Genomic DNA, 18877 nt, shown 5'->3' on the forward strand with positions numbered 1-18877 from the left:
ACTCACCTTGACATGCTCCTTTGAAAAAACAACCATCAAGCCCAATAACTCTTCTGCATGCTTTAAAACCCTGTTTCATAGCACTAAAGCACACATAAAAGCTTTGGAAGATATTTTGATCCATGTACTCAGGGTCCAAGCCAACAACGATTGTGCTCCTAGGATTGCTCCTAAGTAGTTCAAGATGGTAATCAAACACCTTGGTGTACTCATCTTTCAGTCCAGCAAGTAGCTTCTCTGACACTATCTTCTTAGCAGCCTTTCACTTTGAAGTTGATACATCAGCAAAGAAATCTTTCAGAATAGTGGCTTTAATGCTACAATTTTCCATGTGGGGTTGGCTCTTAAGATATGCTCATATCTCCTAGCGATAACTTTTGCAGTGACAAGATGATTGTCTCTGTTAGGTGCACACTCATGTTGATCTTCATATGTGATCACCTGGAATCTAGAACACCTGCTAGTATAAGCACCATATATAGTTCAGGGACATCCAGGCCATCCACATTTAGCCCTAATCCTCCCTTCTTCTGACTTCATGAAGTTTATACTTCTAAATGTCAGGAGTCCATATTTTATTAGTGCCTTTCTCATCTGATCCTTGCTCCTGAAAACCATTCCTAAGCAGAATAGTGGAATATCTACCTTAGGGTTATACCTTGGGAACTTAGTCTTCCTCCTAACAAATTCTCCTTCATGATCACTGTCCTCATCATATGAGTAATCTTCGTCATCTGAGTCAAAGTGGTCTTCTCCTACCACTTCTTCCACATTAGCCACTAGATCTATTGGAACGACACCAGATGGATTTCTCTTAGCCCATCTCTTTGAGTCTCTAATTCTCTTCTTAAAAGCCCTTGCTTGTTCCCTTAGCTCAACATATTCCTCTTCCAGTCCACTCTCATCACTTCCTGCCACATAATCACTATCATCTTCCTCACTGTCTGAAATTGCAGAGCCACTGTCATCACTCTCATGTTCATATGTATGTTGATCTGTTGCATTATCTCTATGTGTTCCTGGATTAATGACCTGAGAGGTATGTAGCTGAACCTGAGAACTTTGTGCCTGAATTTGTAAACTCTGTATCTCAACTTGTGCACTTTCAGTCCTCTGTTTCATTCTGAAATTGTGCTTTGTAGGGCTTCTAATAACCTGGGTTATAACACCACTATCATTTGGTACAAGCATACTTTCTGTTGCAGTCAACGATGATGGATTTCCACTAATTATCTAAACATCTTCCTCTGCAGTTATGACTGCATCTAGTTCTGTATCACTCCCTCCATCTAACTCATTGCTCATCTCATTTTCAAAATCACTACCACTATCACTTGCACTTTCATCATCTTGCTCCCCAAAGTACTCCACATAGACCTCAGCCACTCCTCCATCAATTATGCATTCAGACATCTTCATACAGCCAGCATCATCACACAAAACTAATAGGCCATCCACTAGTTTTTTACCAGGGATCAGGAAGTAAAGCTTCATACTTTCTTTAAAAGGTATGTGATCACCAAGAAATTCTTTGATCTCTGGCAAAGATAATTTATCCCTTTCAATCTCTGACATTCCATCATCTCCACCAACATAGTCTAAAGTAGGTCCTATTCGAACAAATTGCCCACGGAAATTAAACCGCACATTCAGTTTGTCTCAAGCATCCATGATGAGAGCACAAACCCTAACCTGCATTGCCACACATTTTTGGACGAAATCAATGGCTAGTACAGCTTTTCCGGACTAAATGTAAAAGTAAATCCAATGTTTTCCAACAAATCAATGCCCTAATTAACCTCATTTTCCTGCCCAGAAACCCTAACCAGAGACAATCAATGGCAAAAAAAATGCAAAGATGAGAAGAGGAACAGAAGGAGGAAGGGGATTACAGGAGATTTCTCCGGCCGCCGTGATCGTCTTGCCGTCCCTGAGATCAACCACCGACAATCGCCATGGCCGCTGCGAGAAGGGACGGGAGGAGAAGCGTCGAGGGGCAGAAACAGGGGAGGGAGCGAAAAGATACTGGGATTTATGAGAACGATAGGACCCACTGTCAGTCCAACTATTTCACCCTCTTTCCGCCACATATTCAATCCCAGTGCAAACAAACGTCTAAACGGCCGGGATAGACCGGGATAACAAAAGATAGGGTGACAATTTCAGGGATTCTGACTTCAGGGTTTGATTCAGACTTGGAGAACGAAATCAAGGTTATTTTTAGACTTTTTCCAAAAAAACTATTCTCCATGTACAAAGGCGGAGAGTTTTGACATATTGACTCTTGATTGGTGAATGTTTGTGATGTATTTCCACCATTTGATATGCTGCATTTCCGCTTGTTCAGTTTGCCAAACACCCTAGGTCAGTCGTCTCACTCTGGTAGAACATCTCTCAATTAGCTTATTGTTTTCTTGTTAAAAAAGGTTGTTATAATTAAATCATAGGTTAACATTAGCTCTATCTGGCTTATCCACATGAGATCAAAATCATGCTCTCTCTGCTTTGCTTTTTCTTATGACCCGAGAGACTGAAGGCTACTCATCCTCTTTCTGATAATTGAGCAAACAAGTTAACATGCATGCATGGGGTAATTTTTATTCAAGTTTCATCCAAATTTCTCACCAGGAAGGACATATAACAAAACACAGATGGAAATGACATAACGAATATTAGCCCTAATCACACACGAACAAACACGGGGACACGTCAAAACACTACACCAACGGCGACGACACGAAGACGATATATCGAGAGGCTACGCTACACCACACATGCAGACATGCAGCTAGCTGCAGCGTGTCCCTTCCCTTATTCCCTTCACCAAAACAACCTAATGATGATCAAGACGGCCGCCGTAGAGCTCAAGGACCCGGCCGTACGTCGACGGCGGCGGCGGGGGGCGCCTAGCAGGTGGCGATGCAGGACTTGGAGCACTTGGCGGCGCACTTGGCGTGGGCGGAGAGGGTGCAGCCCTTGCCGCACAGCAGCCGCTTCTTGTGGCACTCCTCCTTGGTCAGGCAGCTCTTGGCCGACTTCTCCCCCTCCTTGCTGGTGCTGCTGCTCCCCTCCTTGCCGTGCTCGCCGCTCTCCTCCTTCGCGTGCTCGCCGCTCCCCGACGGCACCGTGCCCGGGTCGCCGCCCTGCTGGATCGCCACGCCGCCGCCGGGCTTCATCCCCTCCAACGGCATCGTCGCCGCTTCCTCGCTGTCCTTCTTCTCCTCCGTCCGGACGTACGCCAGCCGCGCGGCGGGCTCCTCCCCCAGCAGGCCCTTAGCCGCCGTGAGGTGGCCCGCCCGCATGCCGCCCTGCGGCTGCTCCTCCGATGGCTGGATCGCCGCTCCCGCCGTGAGTTGGCCCGCCCGCTTGCTGTCCTGCGGCTGCTCCTCCGATGGCTGGATCGCCGCTCCCGGCGTGAGGTGGCCCGCCGGCTTGCCGTCCTGCGGCTGCTCCTCCAATGGCGTGATCGCCGCTCCCGCCGTGAGCTGGTCCGCCCACTTGCCGCCCTGCGGCTGCTCCTCCAATGGCTTGATCGCCGCGGCCGCCCTGGCGGCGAGCACCAGGAGCAACAGCACCGCGAGGGCTCCGGAGCGAGACATGGCTGCTGGATGCGCGGACGCCTCGGCGTCTCGCCGGCTTCGGTCGCTGGAACTGGATGCTGGTACGTGCGTATGCTACCACTACTCGCAGCTTGCACCTTGGGCTGTGTGAGCTGCGAGACGGCGTCGTATTTATACCGCCGCGGCTAGCCATGAGGATGTGGTCGATCGGGGTGCAGCGCGCGGGCGGCGACCATGGCGTGGCGCAACTACCTCCTTCCCCGCGCGCCGGTGCCAGGCGCGAGGCGCGTGCGTGCGTCGTGAGTGGATGCATGGGCACGGTCAGGCATGCACCGACGATGAACCAACTTGCTGCATGCAGCCTCACGAAGGAGGGAAAGCATGAGTCCGTCATGCATGTCTTCCTGTTGACGACGATCGGGCCTAGGCAAGACATGATGAACAAGAAGTCCGTAAAAGAGCGAGACCACGCTCCAAGGGGGGCGTTTAGCCCCTGCTGCTGGTATTTTCGTTTTTCCTGTTTTCCTTTGGGTTTTTGGGTTTTCTTTTGGTTTTATATATTTAAAACGTGAATTGTTTGTGTTTTTAAAAAAGTAAATATTTTTCTAAAAATTTGGGAACATTTTTTAAAAGCCTTGGTGAATTTTTTTTAAAATAATTTTAAATATTTTGAAATTTCTGTAAAACAATTACTACCACGTTTCAGGGCAAACATTTTTAAAAATTCCAAAAAATGGACAATTTTGTACAAATACGTTTTTTATTTCTTTTATTATTCCTTGGGCCCAATTTTGTAGTATTCTGTATGTTTTAAAAGTGGAACATTATTATATATTGTTAGAATATAAAAAAAGAAAATAGAAGCCCACAAAAGCTGAGTAAAGAAAATAAAATTGAAAGAAAACCAGACAGGAACCGTCTCCTTCCTAAAACTGAAAAAACAAACTTAAAAGAAAAATGTTGCAAAACCTGAATGCTTAACTTTTTTTTAGACACAAGATATTATTAACCTGCATATATGCCCTTGCTAAAGTGGGCCGGCCCACCAGAGCATTCACTTTGCTTCGTTTATGCGAAATGCCGGCATTTTGACACTGAATGTGTCAGATAGAACTCGCCTTCAACGTACAGTAGATCTTAATTTTACACTTATATGTTTCAGATTGGATGATCCAGATACTTTTAGGACCCAAACGTTACACCTCATTTATTTATGGTCCGGATCGAAAATTTGCTCAACTCTGGCTCCAAATCGAGGGGTGGAATATGGGAATCAGGAGGATAGGATGGTCCAGCTGCCCCACTCATCTCTTTCTCCTCTCAGTTTGGCTGACCCATTATCACTCAGACGAGCCTATAACCCATAGTTTTTTTTTTCTATCACCCATAGTTGAAAAATTAGAGATACCGTTGGAGGGCCTCCACCCAGCTGGCTCTCTACGGAATGTCCGAACATGTCTACGGACATTTGAGGATTAACATTGGAGATGCCTTAACAAAGTAACATTTAGGTCATCTGCAATGCTGACCTGCATACTGAACACCACATTTGTATGTGGATAGGGGGGCAATCCGTAGACACAGATGTGAGAATCGACCATCCATAGCTATTTGCATACATCCGCTCCTATTTTTCTTAAACTGCACACGCTCAAATAGCCGCATATATACTTATAATTTAGCTAAAAAATGTTCAAATGCAGCAGTAGTTCTAATTTAAATATTACACTCCAACATTGTTATCCCCTTTAACTGCACACAGATACTTAATCAGATATATTTTTTAATTGCTCATGAGTTGCTTGGTGCCGAATTTGTTGTTGCATTTGAACAAACTCATCAAATATGATGTATCTTATTTGGAAGTCATCATCACAAAAAGCACGAATATGCAAAAGAAACTTAATTTAAACTTTTGATTCAAAAGATATAAAAAATGCAAATCAAAAACCAAAAATAAATAAAATAGGACAACAATGCGTGCCACAAATTCCCTCCCATATACCATTGCGTGTTCCTCTCAAGGACAACGACCGTTGTAAATAAACTCTTAACCCACAAGAGTGTTCGATCTCAAAGTAAACCTTTTAGCTGTTTTGATAGGGGCGGGTACACCTCATACGTAAAACACGGAGGGGCGATTGGGGCGACCGCAAGGCGATCGTCGCGAGAGCTAGGGTTAGGGTTTTGCGAGCGGTGGTGGTTGTTTTTCCGGTGGCACGGGAGGGATCGACGGCGATCCTGATCGTGTGGGTCGGTGTGACGCTATCTCTCCGGTGGGAAGACCATGGCGGAGAGGACGAAGGAAGGAGTTGCGGCGCCGCGGAGCGCCACGAAATCTGCAACGGAGGCGGGGACGCCGGGGCCGAAACCGCAGGGAACATCGACGGCAACACCAAGACCGCCGCCACAGAAGGAGACACCCGCTGGATCGATGAGAACGCCACTGGGCTCTCACAGCAGGAACAATTATGTATCTCCAGTAGATGGAAAAGCGACAGTGATCTCGCCGGGACTGACGGCTCGGCTGGGTGGTCTGGTGCTAACGGAGAAGGAGTCCACGGGGTTTGTCTTCAAGGAATCTGAACAGGAACATGCGCGTCCGCCGAAGTGGTCAGCGATTGGGAAAGCTTTTTTCCCCCGCCCAATGAATAAGCGAGCTCTGGAGATGTCAATGTCAAGGGCATGGGGGCTGCATAGGGAAGCCCAGTTCAAGATCATCGGGAGAAATCTTTTCTCGGTGGCATTCGGAAGTGAAGGAGATTGGAGACACGCCCTAAACAACGGCCCATGGCAATTTGACTTCAATGTTCTAATTCTCAAGGATTATGATGGTGTAACTAGACCGTCGGAGATGACTTTCGAAACAGTGGATATGTGGGTTAGGGTTGACGATCTGCCCCTGGACAAACGCTCGAAGGCTTTTGGGGAAGCACTTGGAAATTGGCTGGGCAAGATCGTGCGTGTGGATGTAGAGAAAGATGGCTTTGCGAAGGGCTCCGAACTACGTTTCAGAGCTAAACTCTCTGTCTTCGAGCCACTAGTGAGGGGTTTCTATCTTAAGAAGGATGAAGATGACCTGGAGAAAACATGGTTTGATTTTAAGTACGAAAAGATCCCACGCTTCTGCTTTAAGTGTGGTAGGCTTGTTCATGGCGCAGGTGGGTGCACTCCGGCCGTGGAGCCGGATCAGCAGTGGGGAGAGTGGCTCAGGGCCTCGCCGGGGCGTTCATCGGGATCAAAAGAGGGATCTCATCGTGCCCCTTCTGGAAGTGCAAATAGCTATGGGAGTGTGAGGTCGAGCGACGGTGAAAGGAACGGAAGGAAGACCGGAACAGTCCGCGATCTTCCCACCAAACGTAATCTGCAAAGGGAGTTCACTACCCCGGCTGCATCCCACACTGGTGGGGGCGGTAGAGGAGAATATGAGGGTGTTTCAAGTCCAAACACACAGAGGCATGGTGTGAATGCATCCCGGGAACGGGACCTTCGTGATGACTTGGAGCAGAGAAGGGAGAGAGTGCTGCGATCTGAACTGAGGCAGCGACAGCGGGAGAAGCAGGCGGATATTAGAAATAAGTACAAGCAGCAGGATTCGCGTAACAATGATGTTGCTGAGAGCTCGGACAGATTCAGAGGGCGAGAACGCAGGCAGGGATACTATGTGCGCCAACCTAGGTCTGGGAACTATACGGAACAGCTTCCCCTTCTTAGCCCAAGACATGAATTCAAAGGAGAAAGGAAGAGGTGGCCGAAACAGCAGTGGGTGGTTAAAGGAGACGTGGACAGGCAGGTTGGTAATGATATCTTCATTCGCGAGACGAGGCAAAAAACCTCTTCTGTGTTTGATCGTATCTCTGAGCAACACGACGAAGCGGCGGTCCCTGCCAGGCAGGGCCGCCGGACGCCATGAATCTTCTGGCTTGGAACTGTCGAGGCTTGGGGTTGGACTCGACAGTTGGCGAATTAAGAGACCTGATATGGTCCTACTGTTGGAAATATGCCCTAGAGGCAATAATAAATTGATTATTATTATATTTCCTTGTTCATGATAATCGTTTATTATCCATGCTAGAATTGTATTGATAGGAAACTCAGATACATGTGTGGATACATAGACAACACCATGTCCCTAGTAAGCCTCTAGTTGACTAGCTCGTTAATCAATAGATGGTTACGGTTTCCTGACCATGGACATTGGATGTCGTTGATAACGGGATCACATCATTAGGAGAATGATGTGATGGACAAGACCCAATCCTAAGCCTAGCACAAGATCATGTAGTTCGTATGCTAAAGCTTTTCTAATGTCAAGTATCATTTCCTTAGACCATGAGATTGTGCAACTCCCGGATACCGTAGGAGTGCTTTGGGTGTGCCAAACGTCACAACATAACTGGGTGGCTATAAAGGTACACTACGGGTATCTCTGAAAGTGTCTGTTGGGTTGGCACGAATCGAGATTGGGATTTGTCACTCCGTGTAAACGGAGAGGTATCTCTGGGCCCACTCGGTAGGACATCATCATAATGTGCACAATGTGACCAAGGGGTTGATCACGGGATGATGTGTTACGGAACGAGTAAAGAGACTTGCTGGTAACGAGATTGAACAAGGTATCGGTATACCGACGATCGAATCTCGGGCAAGTACCATACCGCTAGACAAAGGGAATTGTATACGGGATTGATTGAGTCCTTGACATCGTGGTTCATCCGATGAGATCATCGTGGAACATGTGGGAGCCAACATGGGTATCCAGATCCCGCTGTTGGTTATTGACCGGAGAACATCTCGGTCATGACTACATGTCTCCCGAACCCGTAGGGTCTACACACTTAAGGTTCGATGACGCTAGGGTTATAAAGGAAGTTTGTATGTGGTTACCGAATGTTGTTCGGAGTCCCGGATGAGATCCCGGACGTCACGAGGAGTTCCGGAATGGTCCGGAGGTAAAGATTTATATATAGGAAGTCCTGTTTCGGCCATTGGGACAAGTTTCGGGGTCATCGGTATTGTACCGGGACCACCGGAAGGGTCCCGGGGGCCCACCGGGTGGGGCCACCTGCCCCGGGGGGCCACATGGGCTGTAGGGGGTGCGCCTTGGCCTACATGGGCCAAGGGCACCAGCCCCTAGAGGCCCATGCGCCAAGATAAAGGAAAAAGGGGAGAGTCCTAAAGGGGGAAGGCACCTCCGAAGTGCCTTGGGGAGGATGGACTCCTCCCCCCTCCTTAGCCGCACCCCTTCCTTGGAGGAGGGGGCAAGGCTGCGCCTCCCCCCTCTCCCCTGCCCCTATATATAGTAGAGGGGAGGGAGGGCATCCATACCTGAGCCCTTGGCGCCTCCCTCCCTCCCGTGACACCTCCTCCTCTCCCGTAGGTGCTTGGCGAAGCCCTGCAGGATTGCCACGCTCCTCCATCACCACCACGCCGTTGTGCTGCTGCTGGATGGAGTCTTCCTCAACCTCTCCCTCTCTCCTTGCTGGATCAAGGCGTGGGAGACATCGTCGAGCTGTACGTGTGTTGAACGCGGAGGTGCCGTCCGTTCGGCACTAGGATCATCGGTGATCTGAATCACGACGAGTACGACTCCATCAACCCCGTTCACTTGAACGCTTCCGCTTAGCGATCTACAAGGGTATGTAGATGCACTCTCTTTCTACTCGTTGCTGGTCTCTCCATAGATAGATCTTGGTGATTCGTAGGAAATTTTTTGAATTTCTGCTACGTTCCCCAACAGTGGTATCAGAGCTAGGTCTATTGCGTAGATTCTTTGCACGAGTAGAACACAAAGTAGTTGTGGGCGTCGATATTGTTCAATATGCTTGCCGTTACTAGTCTTATCTTGATTCGGCGGCATCGTGGGATGAAGCGGCCCGGACCAACCTTACACGTACGCTTACGTGAGACCGGTTCCACCGACAAACATGCACTAGTTGCATAAGGTGGCTGGCGGGTGTCTGTCTCTCCCACTTTAGTCGGATCGGATTCGATGAAAAGGGTCCTTATGAAGGGTAAATAGCAATTGGCATATCACGTTGTGGTTCATGCGTAGGTAAGAAACGTTCTTGCTAGAAACCCATAGCAGCCACGTAAAACATGCAAACAACAATTAGAGGACGTCTAACTTGTTTTTGCAGGGTATGCTATGTGATGTGATGTGGCCAAAAAGGATGTGATGAATGATATATGTGATGTATGAGATTGATCATGTTCTTGTAATAGGAATCACGACTTGCATGTCGATGAGTATGACAACCGGCAGGAGCCATAGGAGTTGTCTTTATTTATTTGTGACCTGCGTGTCAACTTAAACGTCATGTAATTACTTTACTTTATTGCTAACCGTTAGCCATAGTAGTAGAAGTAATAGTTGGCGAGGCAACTTCATGAAGACACGATGATGGAGATCATGATGATGGAGATCATGGTGTCATGCCGGTGACGATGATGATCATGGAGCCCCGAAGATGGAGATCAAAAGGAGCAAAGTGATGATGGCCATATCATGTCACTATTTGATTGCATGTGATGTTTATCATGTTTATACATATTATTTGCTTAGAACGACGGTAGTAAATAAGATGATCCCTTACAACAATTTCAAGAAGTGTTCTCCCCTAACTGTGCACCGTTGCGACAGTTCGCTGTTTCAAAACATCACGTGATGATCGGGTGTTTTATTCAGACGTTCAAATACAACGGGTGTTGACGAGCCTAGCATGTACAGACATGGCCTCGGAACACACGCGAAACACTTAGGGTTAACTTGACGAGCCTAGCATGTACAGACATGGCCTCGGAACACGGAGACCGAAAGGTCGAGCATGAGTCGTATAGAAGATACGATCAACATGAAGATGTTCACCGATGATGACTAGTCCGTCTCACGTGATGATCGGACACGGCCTAGTTTGACTCGGATCATGTAATCACTTAGATGACTAGAGGGATGTCTATCTGAGTGGGAGTTCATAAGATGAACTTAATTATCCTGAACATAGTCAAAAGGTTTTTGCAAATTATGTCGGAGCTCACGCTATAGTTCTACTGTTTAGATATGTTCCTAGAGAAAATATAGTTGGAAGTTGATAGTAGCGATTATGCAGACAGTAGAAAGCTTATGTCCTTAATGCACCGCTCAGTGTGCTGAACCCCAAACGTCGTCTGTGGATGTTGCGAACATCGGACATACACGTTTTGATAACTACGCGATAGTTCAGTTAAACGGTTTAGAGTTGAGGCACCAAAGACATTTTTGAAACGTCGCGAAACATATGAGATGTTTTGAGGGCTGAAATTGGGATTTCAGGCTCGTGCCCATGTCAAGAGGTATAAGACCTCCGATGACTTTCTTAACCTGCAAACTAAGGAGAAAAGCTCAATTGTTGAGCTTGTGCTCAGATTGTCTGAGTACAACAATCATTTGAATCAAGTGGGAGTTGATCTTCCAGATAAGACAGTGATGGTTCTCCAAAGTCATTGCCACCAAGCTGTTAGAGCTTCGTGAAGAACTATAACATATCAGGGATAGATATGATGATCCTTGAGGTATTCGCGATGTTTGACACCGCTAAAGTAGAAATCAAGAAGGAGCATCAATTGTTGATGGTTGGTGAAACCACTAGTTTCAAGAAAGGCAAGGGCAAGAAGGGATACTTCATGAAACGGCAAATCAGCTGCTGCTCTAGTGAAGAAACCCAAGGTAAAACCCAAACCCGAGACTAAGTGCTTCTGTAATAAGGGGAACAACCACTAGAGCAGGATTACCCTAGATACTTGGTAGATAAGAAGGCTGGCAAGGTCGATAAAAGTATATTGGATATACATTGTGTTGATGTGTACTTTACTAGTACTCCTAGTAGCACCAGGGTATTAGATACCGGTTCGGTTGCTAAGTGTTAGTAACTCGAAATAAAAGCTACGGAATAAAACGGAGACTAGCTAAAGGTGAGCTGACGATATGTGTTGGAAGTGTTTCCAATGTTGATATGATCAAGCATCGCACGCTCCCTCTACCATCAAGATTAGTATTAAACCTAAATGGTTTATTAATCTCGATCGTAGTGATACACATTTTCATGCCAAAAGATATAAGATAGTAATGATAGTACCACTTACTTGTGGCACTGCCATGTAAGTCATATTGGTATAAAACGCATGAAGAAGCTCCATATTGATGGATCTTTGGGCTCAATCATTTTTGAAATTTTTGAGACATGCGAACCATGTATATTGGTGTATATGCATGAAGAAACTCCATGCAAATGGACCGTTTTGACTCACTTGATTTTGAATCACTTGGGACATGCAAATCATACCACATGGGCAAGATGACTGAAAAGCCTCGTTTTCAGTAAAATGGAACAAGATAGCAACTTGTTGGAAGCAACACATTTTGATGTGTGCAGTCCAATGAGTGCTGAGGCATGCAGTGAATATCGTTATGTTCTTACTTCACAGATGATTCAAGTAGATGTTGAGAATATTTACTTGATGAAACACAAGTCTGAATTATTGAATGGTTCAAGTAATTTCAGAGTGAAGTAGAAGATCATTGTGACAAGAGGATAAAATGTCTATGATATGATCATAGAGATGAATATCTGAATCACGAGTTTGGCACAGAATTAAGACATTGTGGAAATTGTTTCACAACTGATACAGCCTGGAACACCATAGTGTGATGGTGTGTCCAAACGTCATAGTTGCACCCTATTGGATATGGTTCATACCATGATGTCTCTTATCGAGTTACCACTATCGTTCATGGGTTAGGCATTAGAGACAACCACATTCACTTTAAATAGGGCACCACGTAATTCCGATGAGATGACACCGTATGAATTATGGTTTAGAGAAACCTAAGTTGTCGTTTCTTAAAAGTTTGGGGCTGCGACGCTTATATGAAAAAGTTTCAGGTTGATAAGCTCGAACCCAAAACGGATAAAATGCATCTTCATAGGACACCCAAAACAGTTGGGTATACCTCCTGTCTCAGATCCGAAAGCAATAAGGGATTGTTTCTAGAATCGGGTCCTTTCTCGAGGAAAAGTTTCTCTTGAAAGAATTGAGTGGGAGGATGGTGGAGACTTGATGAGGTTATTGAACCGTCTCTTCAACTAGAGTGTAGCAGGGCACAGGAAGTTGTTCCTGTGGCACGTACACCAACTGAAGTGGAAGCTTATGATAGTGATCATGAAACTTCGGATCGAGTCACTACCAAACCTCGTGGGATGACAAGGATGCGTACTACTTCAGAGTGGTACGTAATCCTGTCTTGGAAGTCATGTTGCTAGACAACAATGAACCTACGAGCTATGGAGAAGCGATGGTGGGCCCGGATTCCGATAAATGGCTCAAGGCCATAAAACCCGAGAGAGGATCCATGTATGAAAACAAAGTGTAGACTTTGGAAGAACTACTTGATGGTCGTAAGGCTGTTAGGTACATATGGATTTTGAAAGGAAGACAGACAATGATGGTAAGTGTCACCATTGAGAAAGCTCGACTTGTCGTTAAGATGTTTTTCGACAAGTTCAAGGAGTTGACTACGATGAGACTTTCTCACTCGTAGCGATGCTAAAAGTCTGTTGGAATTATATTAGCAATTACTGCATTATTTATGAAATCTTGCAGATAGGATGTCAAGACATTGTTTCCTCGGCGATTCTTGAGGAAAGGTTGTATGTGATACAACTGGAAGATTTTGTCTATCCTGAAATATGCTAATAAGTATGCAAAGCTCCAGCAATCCTTCTGAGGACTGGAGTGAGCATCTCGGAGTTGGAATGTATGCTTTGATGATGATCAAAGATTTTGGGTGTATACAAAGTTTATGAGAAACTTGTATTTCCAAAGAAGTGAGTGGGAGCACTATAGAATTTCTGATGAGTATATGTTGTTGACATATTGTTGATCAGAAATGACGTAGAATTTCTGGAAAGCATATAGGGTTATTTTGAAAGTGTTTTTCAATGGAAAGCCTGGATTAAGCTGCTTGAGCATTGAGCATCAAGATCTATAAGGATAGATTAAAACGCTTAATGGTACTTTCAAATGAGCACATGCCTTGACGTGATCTTGAAGGTGTTCAAGATGGATCAGTCAAAGAAGGAGTTCTTGCCTGAGTTGTAAGGTATGAAGTTAAGACTTAAAGCTCGACCATGGCAGAATAGAGAGAAAGGAACGAAGGTCGTCCCCTATGCTTAAGACATAGGCTCTACAGTATGCTATGCTGTGTACCGCACCTGAAGTGTGCTTTACCATGAGTCAGTCAAGGGGTACAAGAGTGATCCAAGAATGGATCACAGGACAGCGGTCAAAGTTATCCTTAGTAACTAGTGGACTAAGGAATTTTCTCAATTATGGAGGTGGTAAAAGAGTTCGTCGTAAAGGGTTACGTCGATGCAAGCTTAACACCTATCCGGATAGCTCTGAGTAGAGATACCGGATACGTATAATGGAGCAACAATTTAGAATAGCTCCAAGTAGAACAGTTATTTGGAATAGCTCCAAATAGAACGTGATAGCTGCATCTAGGAGATGACATAGAGATTTGTAAAGCACACACGGATCTGAAAGGTTCAGACCCGTTGACTATAACCTCTCTCACAAGCATAACATGATCAAACCCAGAACTCATCGAGTGTTAATCACATGGTAAATGTGAACTAGATTATTGACTCTAGTAAACTCTTTGGGTGTTAGTCACATGGGGATGTGACCTTGAGTGTTAATCACATATCGATGTGAACTAGATTATTGACTCTAGTGCAAGTGGGAGACTGTTGGAAATATGCCCTAGAGGCAATAATAAATTGATTATTATTATATTTCCTTGTTCATGATAATCGTTTATTATCCATGCTAGAATTGTATTGATAGGAAACTCAAATACATGTGTGGATACATAGACAACACCATGTCCCTAGTAAGCCTCTAGTTGACTAGCTCGTTAATCAATAGATGGTTACGGTTTCCTGACCATGGACATTGGATGTCGTTGATAACGGGATCACATCATTAGGAGAATGATGTGATGGACAAGACCCAATCCTAAGCCTAGCACAAGATCATGTAGTTCGTATGCTAACGCTTTTCTAATGTCAAGTATCATTTCCTTAGACCATGAGATTGTGCAACTCCCGGATACCGTAGGAGTGCTTTGGGTGTGCCAAACGTCACAACGTAACTGGGTGGCTATAAAGGTACACTACGGGTATCTCTGAAAGTGTCTGTTGGGTTGGCACGAATCGAGATTGGGATTTTGTCACTCCGTGTAAACGGAGAGGTATCTCTGGGCCCACTCGGTAGGACATCATCATAATGTGCACAATGTGACCAAGGAGTTGATCACGGGATGATGTGTTACGGAACGAGTAAAGTGACTTGCAGGTAACGAGATTGAACAAGGTATCGGTATACCGACGATCGAATCTCGGGCAAGTAAAATACCGCTAGATAAAGGGAATTGTATACGGGATCGATTGAGTCCTTGACATCGTGGTTCATCCGATGAGATCATCGTGGAACATGTGGGAGCCAACATGGGTATCCAGATCCCGCTGTTGGTTATTGACCGGAGAACGTCTCGGTCATGTCTGCATGTCTCCCGAACCCGTAGGGTCTACACACTTAAGGTTCAATGACGCTAGGGTTATAAAGGAAGCTTGTATGTGGTTACCGAATGTTGTTCGGAGTCCCGGATGAGATCCCGGACGTCACGAGGAGTTCCGGAATGGTCCGGAGGTAAAGATTTATATATAGGAAGTCCTGTTTCGGCCATCGGGACAAGTTTCGGGGTCATCGGTATTGTACCGGGACCACCGGAAGGGTCCCGGGGGCCCACCGGGTGGGGCCACCTGCCCCGGGGGGCCACATGGGCTGTAGGGGGTGCGCCTTGGCCTACATGGGCCAAGGGCACCAGCCCCTAGAGGCCCATGCGCCAAGATAAAGGAAAAAGGGGAGAGTCCTAAAGGGGGAAGGCACCTCCGAAGTGCCTTGGGGAGGATGGACTCCTCCCCCCTCCTTAGCCGCACCCCTTCCTTGGAGGAGGGGGCAAGGCTGCGCCTCCCCCCTCTCCCTGCCCCTATATATAGTGGAGGGGAGGGAGGGCATCCATACCTGAGCCCTTGGCGCCTCCCTCCCTCCCGTGACACCTCCTCCTCTCCCGTAGGTGCTTGGCGAAGCCCTGCATGATTGCCACGCTCCTCCATCACCACCACGCCGTTGTGCTGCTGCTGGATGGAGTCTTCCTCAACCTCTCCCTCTCTCCTTGCTGGATCAAGGCGTGGGAGACATCGTCGAGCTGTACGTGTGTTGAACGCGGAGGTGCCGTCCGTTCGGCACTAGGATCATCGGTGATCTGAATCACGACGAGTACGACTCCATCAACCCCGTTCACTTGAACGCTTCCGCTTAGCGATCTACAAGGGTATGTAGATGCACTCTCTTTCTACTCGTTGCTGGTCTCTCCATAGATAGATCTTGGTGATTCGTAGGAAAATTTTTGAATTTCTGCTACGTTCCCCAACACCTACAACCCATCGGTGGTTTTTCTTTGTGAAACAAAGAAAATGGCGTGAGCAATGGAGCGACTCTAGTGGAGCATGGGATTTAATCGAGGGGTAGCGGTAGACTGTCAAGGGAGGAGTGGGGGTCTGGCTCTATGGTGAAGAGATCATCTTCAAGTTACCGTTCGTCCGTGGAGCCAGTACTTTATTGATGCAGAGGTGGTGTGGGAGGGAAAAACTTGTAGGATCACTGGATTCTACGGGGAACCTTGAACGGAACTACGCAAGAAATCATGGGATGCTATTAGATACTTGCGAGCTCAAGACGATCTCCCGTGGATTTGCATGGGTGATTATAATGAAGCCTTGTTTCTTTCTGACCAGATTGGCGGTAACCCAAGACCTTTCATGCAAATGGAAGATTTTTGCGACTGTCTTGCTGATTGTGGCTTGGCAGACTTGGGGTTCTCGGGCTATCAATATACATGAGATAATAAGCGGTGTGGTGTGGAAAATATTCAGGTGCGGTTAGATCGAGCCACTTGTACTGATTCCTTCTTACGGATGTTCCCGGAGACAACAGTTGAACACATCATGACCGAAGAGTCTGACCACCAAGCTTTGCTGGTCCGGGCGCTGGAGACGGCTCCGCGTCGGGATGGGCCAAGAGATAGAGCTTTCAGATTTGAGGAAGCTTGGACTCGCCACGAAACATATCAAGAAATGTTTGAGGAAGCGTGGGAGACAACACAAATGGGCGACCAAGGTATAGCTGCTGTGTGGCAAAGACTCAAAGGCACGACGGGGGCGATGCAAAGGTGGGCACGGGAAGTATTTGGCTCGATCAGAAGGCAGATTGCAAAGTTAAAAGGACAGCTGAGTGATGCCAAGGTGAGAGCTCTTTCGACCGGACACTCACTGGAGGTCCGTGAGATTGAAGCGTAGCTTAAGAAAATCTATACACGTGAGGAGATTATGTATAAGCAGAGGTCACGTGTTGACTGGTTAAGTGCGGGCGATCAGAACACAAAATATTTTCAGAGCCGTGCTACTCATAGGAAAAAGAAAAACACAATCAAAGCCCTTCGAAGGGAGGATGGAACTAGATGTACAGTTGATGAACAAATGAGAGAAATGGCGGCAGGTTTCTACGAGGGGTTGTTTACCTCAGATGGGACGTCAGGTGCCAATGCATTGTTACAGAATATTCATCAAGTGGTCTCTCCGGACATGAACGACGCGCTTACCGCCCCTATCACTGATGACGAGATACATGCAGCTCTGTTCCAAATGGGGCCAACGAAGGCGCCCGGTCCGGACGGGCTCCCGGCTCTTTTCTACCAGCGGCACTGGCCACAGGTCCATGATGATGTGTGTCGGGCTGTGAGGGATTTCTTGGGTGGTGTGGCCGCCCCGGAGGATTTTAATGATACGGTCATTGTTATGATTCCTAAGACCAACTCACCGGAGTTGTTGTCTCAGTTCAGACCAATTAGTCTGTGCAACGTGCTTTATAAGATTGCTATCAAAGTTTTGGCAAATAGATTGAAAGGCATTCTCCCCATTCTTATCTCAGAGGAGTAAAGCGCGTTTGTACCGGGTCGTCTCATCACTGACAATGTCCTTGTTGCGTATGAGTGTGTTCATGCAATACGGACTAGGAAAAGGAAGAAACCGTTGTGCGCGGTAAAACTGGACATGATGAAGGCATATGATAGGGTAGAATGTGTGTTTTTGCGACAGATGTTAGAGCAGTTTGGTTTTGCACCACGATGGATTATGATGATCATGAGGTGTGTCACCACAGCTAATTTCTCTGTCAAGTTGAATGGTGCTTGCTCCAGGAGGTTTTCACCCTCCCGGGGGCTACGGCAGGGTGACCCGCTCTCTCCATACCTCTTTCTCTTTTGTGTTGAGGGTTTCTCGGCGCTGCTGAAGAGGGCACAAGAAGACGCCAAGATCAAAGGGGTGACGTTTGGGAGCACTGGCTCCCATGTAACTCACCTCCTTTTTGCGGACGACAGCATAGTTTTTCTGGAAGGATCGAGGGACAATATGGTGGCCTTAAAGGAGGTTTTAAATAGTTATGAAGCGGCTTCGGGGAAACGTGTGAATTTACAGAAATCCTCAATATTTTTTGGCAAGGGGTGTGGAGAGAATACAAAGACAGAGTTGAAGAGTGCACTTGGAATCGATTCAGAAGCTCTAAGTGAACGCTATCTTGGGCTGCCAACACTCGTTGGTCGTTCAAAGGAGGGCACTTTCAAGTATGTGACGGAAAGTTCCAAGTCAAAAGTGAGTGGCTATAAGGGCCAAGGTTTGTCCAAAGCGGCGAAGGAGGTTTTGGTGAAATCCGGACTCCAAGCTGTACCTACTTTCACCATGAGTTGTTTTCAGCTCACTAAGAAAACGTGCTGAAATCTGACTTCGATCTCTTCAAAATTCTGGTGGGGTGAATCAAATGGTGAAAGGAAAGTACATTGGATCTCTTGGCAAAAAATGTGTGCTGCAAAAAGAGTTGGGGGTTTAGGGTTTCGGGATCCAGAGGGCTTCAACCAAGCATTGCTAGCAAAACAAGCATGGAGGATTTTGCAAGAACCGAACTCATTATGCGCAAGGGTTCTCAAGGCCCGCTATTTCAAGGAGCAATCTATCATGACGGCCACATGCCCTTCCAACGCCTCCTACACCTACCGCAGTGTGCTGCATGGGAGAGATCTCTTAAGGGAAGGAACAATATGGCGCATAGGAGACGGGTCGAAGGTGAATATTCATCACGATAACTGGATTCCGAGGCAGGGA

At 46.7% G+C, this 18877-nt stretch overlaps 1 protein-coding gene across 1 annotated transcript; it reads right to left on the minus strand.

The window, feature by feature from the left end:
- Window positions 1-2906: 2906 nt before the first annotated feature.
- LOC119352387 lies at window positions 2907-3599 on the minus strand. Its single transcript, XM_037619042.1, has 2 exons — window positions 3433-3599; window positions 2907-3291 (listed from the first exon to the last, which is right to left on the minus strand). Exons 1-2 carry the CDS (start codon window positions 3597-3599, stop codon window positions 2907-2909), a joined length of 552 nt encoding a protein of 183 aa, XP_037474939.1.
- Between the last annotated feature and the right edge of the window lie 15278 nt (window positions 3600-18877).

The sequence above is a fragment of the Triticum dicoccoides genome, chromosome 2A, assembly GCF_002162155.2.
Source record: "Triticum dicoccoides isolate Atlit2015 ecotype Zavitan chromosome 2A, WEW_v2.0, whole genome shotgun sequence".
NCBI lineage: Eukaryota > Viridiplantae > Streptophyta > Magnoliopsida > Poales > Poaceae > Triticum > Triticum dicoccoides.